The 12,893-nt window shown below is 35.5% G+C and overlaps 1 protein-coding gene across 17 annotated transcripts in view; it reads right to left on the reverse strand.

The window, feature by feature from the left end:
• Positions 1–12,893, reverse strand: part of NCOR1 (nuclear receptor corepressor 1) — a 169,122-nt gene that overhangs the window by 137,454 nt on the left and 18,775 nt on the right. For all 17 annotated transcript variants that reach the window (XM_074320229.2, XM_019757395.3, XM_019757394.3 and 14 more), the window contains exon 2: positions 6,170–6,347. In XM_074320229.2, coding sequence (XP_074176330.2) covers positions 6,170–6,277 — 108 coding nt within the window. In that variant the 5' untranslated portion in view covers positions 6,278–6,347. The remainder of the gene's footprint in view (positions 1–6,169; positions 6,348–12,893) is intronic.

Consider the following 12,893-nt stretch of genomic DNA (forward strand, 5'->3'; position numbering starts at 1 on the left):
AGAAATAATAGACAACAACAAAAAGGCAAAGAAACAATGGAGACACAGCCTTACCAGAAAACTAAAGATAGGATGACAGGAAATCCTCACATATCAATAATCACCCTAAATGTAAATGGACTGAACTCACCAATAAAAAGGCACAGAGTAGCAGACTGGATCAAAAAACTAAACCCAACCATATGCTGTCTCCAAGAGACACATCTCAGCTACAAGGACAAGCATAGACTCAAAGTGAAAGGGTGGAAATTGACACTCCTAGCAAATGGTACCCAGAGAAAATCAGGTGTAGCCATAATGATATCAGATGAAACAGACTTCAGGGTGAAAAAGATAACAAGAGACAAAGATGGACATTTCATAATGGCAAAGGGGACTATACAACAAGAATACATAACAGTCATCAATATGTATGCCCCCAATCAGGGAGCACCGAAATATACCAAGCAACTACTAACAGAATTAAAGGGAGAAATTGACCAAAACACAATTATACTAGGGGACTTAAATACATCATTGACAGCTATGGATAGATCATCCAAACAGAAAATAAATAATGAAATAGCAGCCCTAAATGACACATTAGATGAAATGGACATAATTGACATATATAGAGCACTTCAATCTAAAACATCAGACTATACATTCTTTTCTAGTGTACATGGAACATTCTCAAGGATAGACCATATATTGGGACATAAAATCAGCCTCAGCAAATTGAAGAAGATTGAAATCATACCAAGCATAGTCTCTGATCACAAGGCTTTGAAATTGGATATCAACTGCAAAAAGAAAGCAGGAAAAAACACAAATACATGGAGATTAAACAACATACTTTTAAAGAACGACTGGGTCAAAGAAGAAATTAGAGGAGAGATCAAAAGATACATAGAAACCAATGACAATGAAAATACATCCTACCAAAATTTTTGGGATGCAGCGAAAGCAGTTTTAAGAGGGAAATTTATATCATTACAGGCCTATCTCAAGAAACAAGAAAAATCCCAAATAAATAACCTCATGTTACACCTTGAAGAACTAGAAAAAGAAGAACAAGTGAAACCCAAGGTCAGCAGAAGAAAGGAAATAACAAAAATCAGAGCAGAACTAAATGAAATAGAGAACAAAAAGACAACAGAAATAATTAATGTGACGAAGAGCTGGTTCTTTGAAAAGATTAACAAAATCGACAAACCCTTGGCTAGACTCACTAAGATAAAAAGAGAGAAGACACTAATTAACAAAATCAGAAATGAAAAAAGGGACATTATCACGGACACCACAGAAATACAAAGGATCATCCAAGCATACTATGAAGGACTATATGCCACTAAATTCAATAACCTAGAATAAATGGACAAGTTCTTAGAAACATATAGCCTTCCAAGGCTGAACCATGAAGAACTGGAAAATCTAAACAGACCGATCACCGGTAACGAAATTGAATCAGTCATCCAAAACCTTCCCAAAAGCAAAAGTCCGGGACCAGATGGCTTCACTAGTAAATTCTACCAAACCTTCAAAGAGGATCTAATACCAATCCTGCTCAAACTCTTCCAAAAAATTGAAGAAGAGACAGTACTCCCTAACTCATTTTATGAGGCCAACATTACCCTGATACCAAAACCTGGTAAGGACAGCACAAAAAAAGAAAACTACAGACCAATATCTCTGATGAATACCAATGGAAAAATCCTAAATAAAATTCTAGCAAATCGAATACAAAAATGCATTAAAAAGATTATTCATCACGACCCGAGGCATAAGGATGGTTCAACATACGCAAATCCATCAACGTGATACGTCACATAAACAAAATAAAGGACAAAAATCATATGATTATATCAATTGATGCAGAAAAAGCATTTGACAAGATACAACATCCATTTATGATTAAAACACTTAATAAAATAGGTATAGAAGGAAAATACCTTAACATAATAAAGGCCATATATGACAAGCTCTCTGCTAATCTCATAATTAATGGTGAAAAACTGAAGCCCTTTGCTCTATGTTCAGGAACACGACAGGGCTGTCCCCTATCACCTCTGCTTTTCATCATAGTGTTGGAAGTCCTTGCCAGAGCAATAAGGCAAGAGAAAGAAATAAAAGGCATCCAAATTGGGAATGAAGAAGTTAAATTGTCACTCTGCAGATGACATGATGCTATATAGAAAACCCTAAAGACTCCACCAAAAAGCGGTTAGAAACAATCAACGAATACAGTAAAGTTGCTGGCTACAAAATCAACGTACAAAAGTCCATTGCTTGCCTATATACTAACAATGAAAACTCAGAAAAAGAAATACAAAAAACAATTCCTTTTGCAATTGCAGCAAAAAGAATAAAATACCTAGGAATAAACTTAACCAAGGATGTGAAGGACCTATTTGCTGAAAAGTATAAGACATTTTTGAAAGAAATTGAAGAAGACACAAAGAAATGGAAAGACATTCCATGCTCATGGATTGGAAGAATTAACATAGTTAAAATGGCCATATTACCCAAAGCAATATACAGATTCAATGCAATCCCCATCAAAATCCCAATGGCATTTTTTAAAGAAATAGAACAAAAAGTCATCAGATTTGTTTGGAACCACAAAAGACCCCGAATAGCCAAAGCAATCTTAAGAAAAAACAACAATAATGGAGGTATCACACTTCCTGACTTTGGCTTATACTACAGGGCTACAATAATCAAAACAGCATGATATTGGCAGAAAAAATGACACATAGACCAATGGAATAGAATTGAGAACCCAGAAATAAAACCACATAAATATAGACAGATAATTTTTGACAAAGAAGCTAAAAACATACAATGGAGGAAAGACAGCGTCTTCAATAAATGGTGCTGGGAGAATTGGATAGCCACGTGCAAAAGAATGAAACTGGACTGCTATTTGTCACCATGTACCAAAATTAATTCAAAATGGATCAAAGACTTAAGCATAAGACCTGACACAATGAACTGCATAGAAGAAAACATAGATACTAAACTTATGGACCTTGGGTTCAAAGAGCATTTTATGAATTTGACTCCAAAGGCAATGGAAGTAAAAGCTAAAATAAACGAATAGGACTATATGAAACTTAAAAATTTCTGCACAGCAAAAGAAACCATCGACAAAATAAAGAGGCCACCAACTGAATGGGAGAAGATTTTTGCAAACAGTGCCTCCGATAAGGGGCTACTATCCAAAATATACAAGGAACTCATGCAACTCAACAACAAAAAAACAAACAACCCAATTGAAAAATGGGCAGAGGACCTGAAGAGACATTTCTCCAAAGAGGACATACAAATGGCAAACAGACATATGAAAAAATGCTTAACATCACTAATCATCAGAGAAATGCAAATCAAAACCACAATGAGATACCACCTCACCCCAGTCAGAATGGCTATCATCAACAAGACAAATAGTAACAAGTGTTGGAGAGGCTGTGGAGAAAAAGGAACCCTCATACACTGTTGGTGGGAATGCAGACTGGTGCAGCCGCAGCAATCCCTCTCCTGGGTATCTACCCAAAAAATCTGAAAACATTTATACATAGACACGTGTTCTCCAATGTTCACGGCAGCTTTGTTTACGGTGGCCAAGACATGGAAACAACCAAAATGTCCTTCGATAGATGAATGGATAAAGAAGTTGTGGTATATATACACAATGGAATACTATTCGGCAGTAAGAAAAGATGATATAGGAACATTTGTGACAACATGGATGGATATTGAGAGTGTAATGCTGAGCGAAATAAGTCAGACAGAAAAAGCAGAGAACCATGTGATTTCACTGATATGTGGTATATAAACCAAAAACAACAAAAGAACAAGACAAACAAATGAGAAACAGAAACTCATAGACACAGACAATAGTTTAGCGGTTACCAGAGGGTAAGGGGGGGGTGGTGGGTGGGAGATGAGGGTAAGGGGGATCAAATATATGGTGATGGAAGGAGAACTGACTCTGGGTGGTGAACACACAATGGGATTTATAGATGATGTAATACAGAATTGTACACCTGAAATCTATGTAATTTTACTAACAATTGTCACCCCAATAAATTTAAAAAAAAAAAAAAAACAGGAAAAAAAAAGAGGTATATGACCTGTACATTGAAAACTACAAAACGTTACTCAGAATAATTAATGAAGATCTAAATAAATGGAGAAATATACCATGTTCATGGACCAGAAGATTCAAAGTTGTTAAAATGTCAGTTCTCTCCCAAATTAATCTCTAGGTTTAATACAATCCCAATCAAAATCCCAGCAAGTATTTTTGTAGAAATTGACAAGCTGATTCTGAAATGTATATAGAAATACTAAGGATCTTGAATATTCAAAACAATTCAGGAAGGAATCACACTACTTAATTTCAACTTATTGTAAAGCCATAATAATCAAGGTAATGTGAAGTACTTTATTAAAAGATCAAGTGTGTTTACATAGAAAAGTCACAAAGTTGTGAGGTAAAAATAGACAAAATATATCAATGGAACAGAATAGACAGAACAGAAATAGATTTGCACATATGTGGTCAAATGATTTTCAATAGAAGTACCACAGCAATTCATTGGGAAAAGAATAATCTTTTCAACAAATTGTTTCCAGAACAACTGAATACTCATGTGCAAAACAACCCTTACCTCACACCATGAACAAAATTTTAATTCAAAATACCTCATATACTTAAATGTAGAACCTAAAATTATAAAATTTAGGAGAAAATCTTAGTGACCTTGAGTTTGGCAAAAACTTCTTAAATATGACACAAAAAGCAAGAAACATAAAAGACAAATTTAATAAACTGGACTTGATAAAAATTTTAAACCCCAAAGGATACTATTAAGAAAATAAGGCAATACTTCTTTATATAATCTAAATACAACAAATACACACATTTTTCCTAAATAATTTTATTTGTAATAACCAAAAACTGGACTAGGTGACTAGATAACCAAATTGTCATATATCCATACCCAACCATAAAAAGAACTATTGAGATGCGTCAAAACATAAATAAATCTCAAAAATATTATGGGAAACAAAAGAAGCCATAGATAAAAGAGTTCATATGAAACTCAAAATGAGTATATATCTATTATGACAGAAAACAAATCAGTGGTTTCCTTGGAGCTAAAGTTTGTGGGAAGTGGGGAAGGAAGACTGACCTGGATGGGGGAAAACGGAACTTTCTGGAGTGATAAAAATGTTCCATACCTTCAATTTTGGTGGTGGTTTTATGGGTGAATGAATCTGCCAAAATGTATACATACATTTAAATGTTATTGTATGTAAACTAAACTTCAACGTTGATTTAAAAAAAGAAGCAACAATAATCTAGGAAATTAGTATCAGATGAATAGCACTGGGGAGGCAGGACATGCAACCGAAATTCAACACCCAATCATGATAAAAATTCTCAATCTAGCGATAAAAGCAACTTCTTCAACAGAAAACGGGCACCTACAAAAACGTGCAATTAATATTATACTTAATGGTGAAAAACTGAATGCTTTCCTAAACAGAAACAAGGTAAAGGTGTCCATTCTCACTCTGTGATCATGACACAGGAGTCCTCAGTAGCACCCCATAGTCCTCAACTATACTTTGCTGGTAAATTTGCTTCCTTTTTCTCTGAATAACCATTTCACCCTTTGCCTTCCATTTTCTCTTCAAACCTCTTAAACCCTTTTACCTGGCCCATTCTGAAATGGTAATTTTACCTCATATTTTATTTTTCACAAGGTAAATCAATCATACAAACTCTTTCACCTTCTTATCATCAACTCGCTCAAGAAGGTAGAGTCCCTATCCTGGCCATCACTCAAAAGAGACCAAGTTATACGAACAGCTTAACACTCAACCAAAACTTGGAGCATAAATATAGTTCTTAACCTAGAAACTCTAGGTAACTGATATTATTCTATCCACAAATCCTACAAATCAAAAGCAGAGACATGGTCATGTCCTGAAATGTCATAAAGCCATAGTCTAGAAGACAAAGATAATTAATTCCCCCATCTTTGAAAATGGTTCTTGCCATTAAAAAAAACAACAAAATTTATACATACACATGGCTTCTGACTAATGTATTAAATAGGAAAAGTAAAGAAAAGCTCAAACTACATATGCAATTTGTATAGTATTTGTTCCTTACCTGCTGGTGCCGGGAGCTGGGAAAGGTGTACTGAACAGAGTGGGAAGGATAACGACTTTGTTCCGTGCTGAATGCTCCTTGGTTGGGAGGATAACCTGAATTTGACATTATCAGTACAGAAGTCCTCACCAGGCTGTGAGATCAAGTCCAACAAACAATCATGTTTCTAGGAAACCACCTAAACAGAAATGGAAAAAATAGAATTGATAAGAACTAAAGCAGCAGGTGTACTTCTAATAAATTATAACTACAGCTACAAAAATAAACAATTACCAGTAAAAGCTTTCTCTCATGTATTTACTCATTAGAAGTTATTGATGTTTGAAAACCATTAACGGATCCTTACACTTAAAAACAAGTTCTTTAATAGATCATAAATAATATAAGTAGCTATACAAAGTAAAAACATGTATATAAAATCTTAGCATGGAATCTGGCATATAGCAATTGCTCAGTAAATGTCTCTCTTTTGATAAAAGTCTGAGAAACAAATATATGTTCCAAAAACAAAAATCTGCCGTGCTTCCCTGAAAATAAGACCTAGCCAGACAATCAGCTCTAATGAGTCTTTTGGAGCAATAATTAATATAAAGCCCAGTCTTACATTATATAAGACCGGGTCTTATAATATTTATTATAATATTTATTATAATATATAATATTATAATAAATAAGACCGGGTCTTACATTAATTTTTGCTCCAAAAGACTCATTAGAGCTGACTGTCTGGCTAGGTCTTATTTTCAGAAAAACAGTATAATTGTAAATTTTGGGGTTATGAAAAAGTCAATTGTTAAAAGGATTCACGAGTATTTATAAGGTAAGCATTTGTGCAGAGGAAATATTGTGTTTGTTAAATAATTCTGCCCAAAATGATAGCCTAAGAAGGCACTTATGGAAAGAAAGCTTTCAAGGAAGAACAAAGTGAGACTGTCGCTTCAAGGAAGACAACTGCAGTGTTTGTGAAAATTAGGATTTTGGAAAAACATGTATCTGCCACCATGAACTTGCCAGTTTCCCAAATTTAAAGACTTTTCCGGCAAGACTGGTAAGTTTTACTCACACTGGATATTAAGTGTGAGTTTTTGATATTATATAACAAAATGTGCCAACATTTGAAATAACTGCATAACTCAATGAATCAATATTTTCCAAATGACCAATGTTACAAAATTATGCATGAACATTTATCTAAAGTGCAAAACATTTTTACAATTAAATAAAGTACAAGACAAACAAATGTTTACAGTGATAGAATGTGAAAAGTTTCATTGATATGGTTTCAGATTCTACACGGCAACTAACTTTTAAAAAATTACCACTTCTTTGGTTTAGATGTAGTATCAAAGAATATCCACAATTAATCTAAAGAGGCTATTAAAATACCCCTCCCTTTTCCAAATACGTATCTGTGTGAGGTTAGCTTTTCTTCATAAACTTCAATCAAAACAATATATTGTGGATTTCCCATCAAGATGGCAAACCAACTCAGCTAGCTGCTATTTACATGACTCTCTGTGGATAAATTATTTTATTATAAAAGCATTAATAAGAATGATCAACTTTAATAAAAATAGTGGTACCTTTAAAATAGATAAATCATATTTTTGATATAGCAAAAAGTTTCCTTATTTAAATCTTCATTGAAAGTAAGATGAAATGACATGCATGGAGAGAGGATGATAGTGATTGAACAATCTATTTAGTATATCACTTATATTCTCAACATGTTATTTCCACCGTTGTTTTCATATTGCCTCCCTGAATAATCCAAGGTCTCAACATTTCTAAAGATTAACCAAAAGAAATTACTTCATAAATTAGATATCCTCCGAAGTCAACTCTTTGAGATTTGAGTCTTTACTTCTGTTTTACAATTCTTTTGATTCCAATGTTGAAGACGTAATGTCGTTAAAAACAGCCTATCCAGAAAGGTTTCTAAATCCTGGAAAATTATGTTCTGAACAGCAATTATTGTGTAATTGAGGTTAAAATTAAACTGCTTCTTCACAAATATATATGTATATATTGCAAGACTGAATACAGAAGCAGATAGGAGAATCAAGCTAATTTCCCTTAAGCTTTATATTAAAGAGGTTTGCAAAAATGTAAAACAATGCCACTCAACAAATTTTGTTTTATTTTGGAAAACAGTTACTTATCATAAAAATGTTATTTATATTAACATTAAGTAGGTTTATATTATTTGTAATGAATAAATATCTTTAAGATTTCTCCCATTTTAATATCTAATATGGTAAATATCAACATAGACAACCCACAGAACCAAAAGCTTTAGGAGTCCTAAATTTTTAAGTGTAAATGAGTCTTGAGACCAAAAAGTTTAGAAGTCACTGGCCTAAAAATTAGGTCATCTTTAGATTGACTAGCATTAGAGGCCTACAGAGGCCAGTCACACCCAGGTCCATGCCCACAATCGTATAGAATCTGCTCCTAAAGTGTGGCTTTGACATCATTTTTGTATCAATAAACTACCCTACTGGATCAGGATATACCAATCAGATCCCTCTCCATGAAGTTGGAATTGAGAACATCAGCTACAGGGACCTGAGTTGCAAAGTGGCCGTAATAGAAGTCAAGATGAGCCAAAGCATGTGCCAGAGAAGTTACAGAGGAAGCAGAGAATGCCAGTCTAGACACAGACTAGAGTGGACATGCAGAGAGAAGTGCAGCCAAGAGAACTTGCAGGCCCAAGACAGCAGCAGCGGCCTTGGCTCCTGACTCTGCGCTCCAGGGTCAATCCCCACAACAAACTGCTGTACTTCTTTCCTTGTCCTCAGATGCCTATTAAATTGCCTACAGAATCTTACAGTAAGTCCTCCTTTTATTAATGTAAGTAGAGGAGGTTTTCATTTCTTAGAATTGTAAGATCCCAAGTTAAGTCCCAAAATAACTACACAAACCTTGGAAACAACCCAAATGTCATTTCCATCAACTGAGAGATAAAATCAGGTATACCCATACAAGGGAATATTATTCTGCCATAAAAAATGAAGTACTGATACACATTATAATTTGTATGAACCCTGAAAACATTATGCTAAGTAAAAGAAGCCAGTCATAAAAGTCCACATTTCGTATGTTTCCTTTCATATGAAAGTCCAGAATAAGCAAATCTCTAGTGATAGAAAGCCCATTAGTGGCTACTTAGGGATGGTGGGGTAGGGATGGAGGAACAGCAGGTGAGAACTAAAGTGTATAGGGTTTCTTTCGGTTTTTATTATGGTAAAATACACATAACATAAAATTTACCATTTTAGCCCTTTTTAAGTGTACATTTCTGTACCATTATGTACATTCACATTGTTGTGCAACTATCCCCACCATCCATCTTTAGAACTTTTTCATCCTCCCCAACTGAAACTCTCTACCCATTAAACACTAACTCCCCATTCCCCCTGCCCCCAACCCCTGGCAACCACCACTCTACTCTCTGTCTCTATGAATTCGACGATTCCTCATATAAGTAGAATCATACACTACTTGTCCTTTTGTGACTGAATTATTTCACTTAGCATAATGTCTTCAAGGTTTACCCCTATGGTAGCATATATGCAAATTACCATCTTTTTTAAGGCTAAATAATATTTCTTTGTATTAGGGTTTCTTTCTGAGGTGGTGAAAATATTCTGAAATTAACTGTAGTAATGTTTGTACATATCTCTGTGAATATTCTAAAAACCAATGTATTGTATAATTTCAATGGATGGATTGTACGGTACACAAATTATCTCAATTAGGCTGTTTTTTAAAAATCATCAAGCCAAAACAAACAAAACTATACAAAGCAACTACATTATTTAAAAATGATTGTGGTGGCTCCGGCGGTTAGAACTCCATGCTCCTAACTCCGAAGGCTGCCGGTTCGAGTCCCTCATGGGCCAGTGGGCTCTCAACCACAAGGTTGCAAGTTCAATTCCTCTAGTCCCGCAAGGGATGGTAGGCAGCGCTCCCTGCAACTAAGATTGAACACAGCACCGTGAGGTGAGCTGCCGCTGAGCTCCCGGATGGCTCAGTTGGTTGGAGTGCGTCCTCTCAACCACAAGGTTGCCGGTTCAACTCCCGCAAGGGATGGTGGGCTGTGCCCCCCTGCAACTAACAACAGCTACTGAACCTGGAGCTGAGCTGCGCCCTCCACAACTAAGACTGAAAGGACAACAACTTGACTTGATGAAAAAAAAAAAGTCCTGGAAGTACACACTGTTCCCCAATAAGGTCCTATTCCCCTTCCCCAACTAAAAAAACAAAAATATCTTTAAAAAAAAAAAATGATTGTGCTGCAGTCCAAGTTAACATATGACATATTTCGTGGATTCTTATACCCCACTGTGTTCACATCTTAAAAACTCTCAAGTCAATACGCATTCTACAATCAGTGGCATTTTGTGGTTTAATTAGCAGTACTTTTTCTTTCATCTTAGAGATAAGTAACATTATCTTATAAGGAAAGAAACCTTTTTGCTGTAATACAGTATTAGAGTTACTGCATCCAATAAGTCTTTGGTTTCTGTCTCAAATCTTACCCTGGAAAGTTCGCATAACAGTAATTACTATTTGCTTTTCTTCCCTTTAATTTGTTCCTTGACCCTTAGGATAAGGCAAGAAAATTAAGGACACTAATATTCTCAAAGTGATTTCCAATCTGAGGTCCCTTAAAAGACCAGGTACTTTCAAAAGCCTAACAGAAATACACATATAAACTAGGAACAGCGAAGGACATCCTAAGCACAACCCCAAAAGCACAAATAAGACTAATATCTTTAACTTATAAAATGTATTGTTTTCTATTTCTAAACAACAAGGACACCTTTAAATGGCAAACCACAAGCCAGAAAAAGTATAGCAAAATTTTAATGTATGAAATATGTATGTATATATGCGCATATGTGTACATGCATATATATATTTCTTACAATCAATAAGAAAAAGTGATCACAACAGAAATATAGGACATGACAAAATATGGGATTAACAAAAGAAATAGGGCCAGCCCGGCGGCTCAGGCGGTTAGAGCTCCATGCTCCTAACTCCGAAGGCTGCCAGCTCAATTCCCACATGGACCAGTGGGCTCTCAACCACAAGGCTGCCAGTTCGACTCCTTGAGTCCCGCAAGGGATGGTGGGCTCTGCCCCCTGCAACTAAGATTGAACACGGCACCTTGAGCTGAGCTGCCGCTGAGCTCCCTGATAGCTCAGTTGGTTGGAGCGCACCCTCTCAACCACAAGGTTGCCGGATGAATTCCCGCAAGGTATGGTGGGCTGTGCCCCCTGCAACTAGCAAAGGCAACTAGACCTGGAGCTGAGCTGCGCCCTCCACAACTAAGACTGAAAGGACAACAACCTGACTTGGAAAAAGAAGGCCTGGAAGTACACACTGTTCCCCAATAAAATCCTGTTCACCTCCACCAATAAAATCTTTAAAAAAAAAAGAAATAAAATCAATAAAGTCAACTTCATAAATAACCACAGAGAAGTAAAACAAAATCACTCCCCAAATTGGCAAAATATTAAAAAATAATGCCTAGTGTTGGTGAGGATTTGGAGAAAAAGGCATTATTTTATATTGCATACTACAGGTATGCAAAATGAGTACAAACTGCTTTCTAAAGAAGAATGGCAATATACACCCCGAACCTTGAAAATATGCACATCCTCTACCACAGCAATTCCACTTGTAGGAATTCATTTGATTATTCAATAGAGATACCCATGGATGAATGCCTGAGAATGTTTCACAAGGAATTGTCCTAAATATCCAATATGTGAACTTAGAAAATTGTTTTGTAAAAAGTTTAGCTATCGGGAAATTTTAGAGTATGCAACAAAAAGTCTATATAAATGAGAACATTTGTTTTATAAAAGTATGATTTGTATATACCATTAGAATTCAATTTTTCATGTGTGTCTGTCATATCTTCACGAGATTTTAAGACCAAAGACAGAAATGTAATATAGTCAACAAATATCTATTGAGCAGTACATCACTATGTACCAACACTGTTCTAAACATTGGCATAGAATGGTGACCAGATATGCCATCTTATTGTGAGATAACATAGAAAATCAATAATCATGAAATATCATAACGTGCTATAAGTAAAACAAAATGGGAGAAGAGGGTGAAGGGAGACACTTGTGACGGGGCAATCATAGAAAGCCAATCTCAGCTGGATGACCATCTGCCCTGAGTTCCTGAAACAGACCCAATTTACAGCTATTGTCCCACTGCAATTATTAATTATGCTCTATTTCTTTCTCAACACTGTCCCAGTCTGGGTAATAAATTGTATTCTAAGATTACTTTTGAGCCAAAGCTTGAAAGAGAAGAAGGAAGAGCCAGCTAGCCTGAAAAAGACAAGAGCATTTCATGATTTCGCAGAAGAGGCAAAGCAAAGGGGTCTAAGGAAAGAGAGGGAGCAGTGGTAGGAAACACGGACTGAGAGCAGTGGGGTAGGGGAGGCAGCAGAGTGTTTTGCTACTACGTTTGGAAATTGAACTACCTCTCTGTATTCTGAATATTAATCCCTTTTCTACCTTTATATTACAAGCACAGCAAGTCCTCCAATGTCATTGTTTCATTCTGTATTGTTTTATTATAACGTTGATGAGATGCAATAGAAATTTAAATCTTGTTTATATCAATTAGCCTATGGTAAAACTGGTTTTGTTATACATGGTTTCACTTAAAGTTGCAGAACCTACCA

Source organism: Rhinolophus sinicus, chromosome 12 (genome assembly GCF_057876585.1).
Source record: "Rhinolophus sinicus isolate RSI-liver-muscle chromosome 12, RSI-T2T, whole genome shotgun sequence".
Classification (NCBI taxonomy): Eukaryota; Metazoa; Chordata; class Mammalia; order Chiroptera; family Rhinolophidae; genus Rhinolophus; species Rhinolophus sinicus.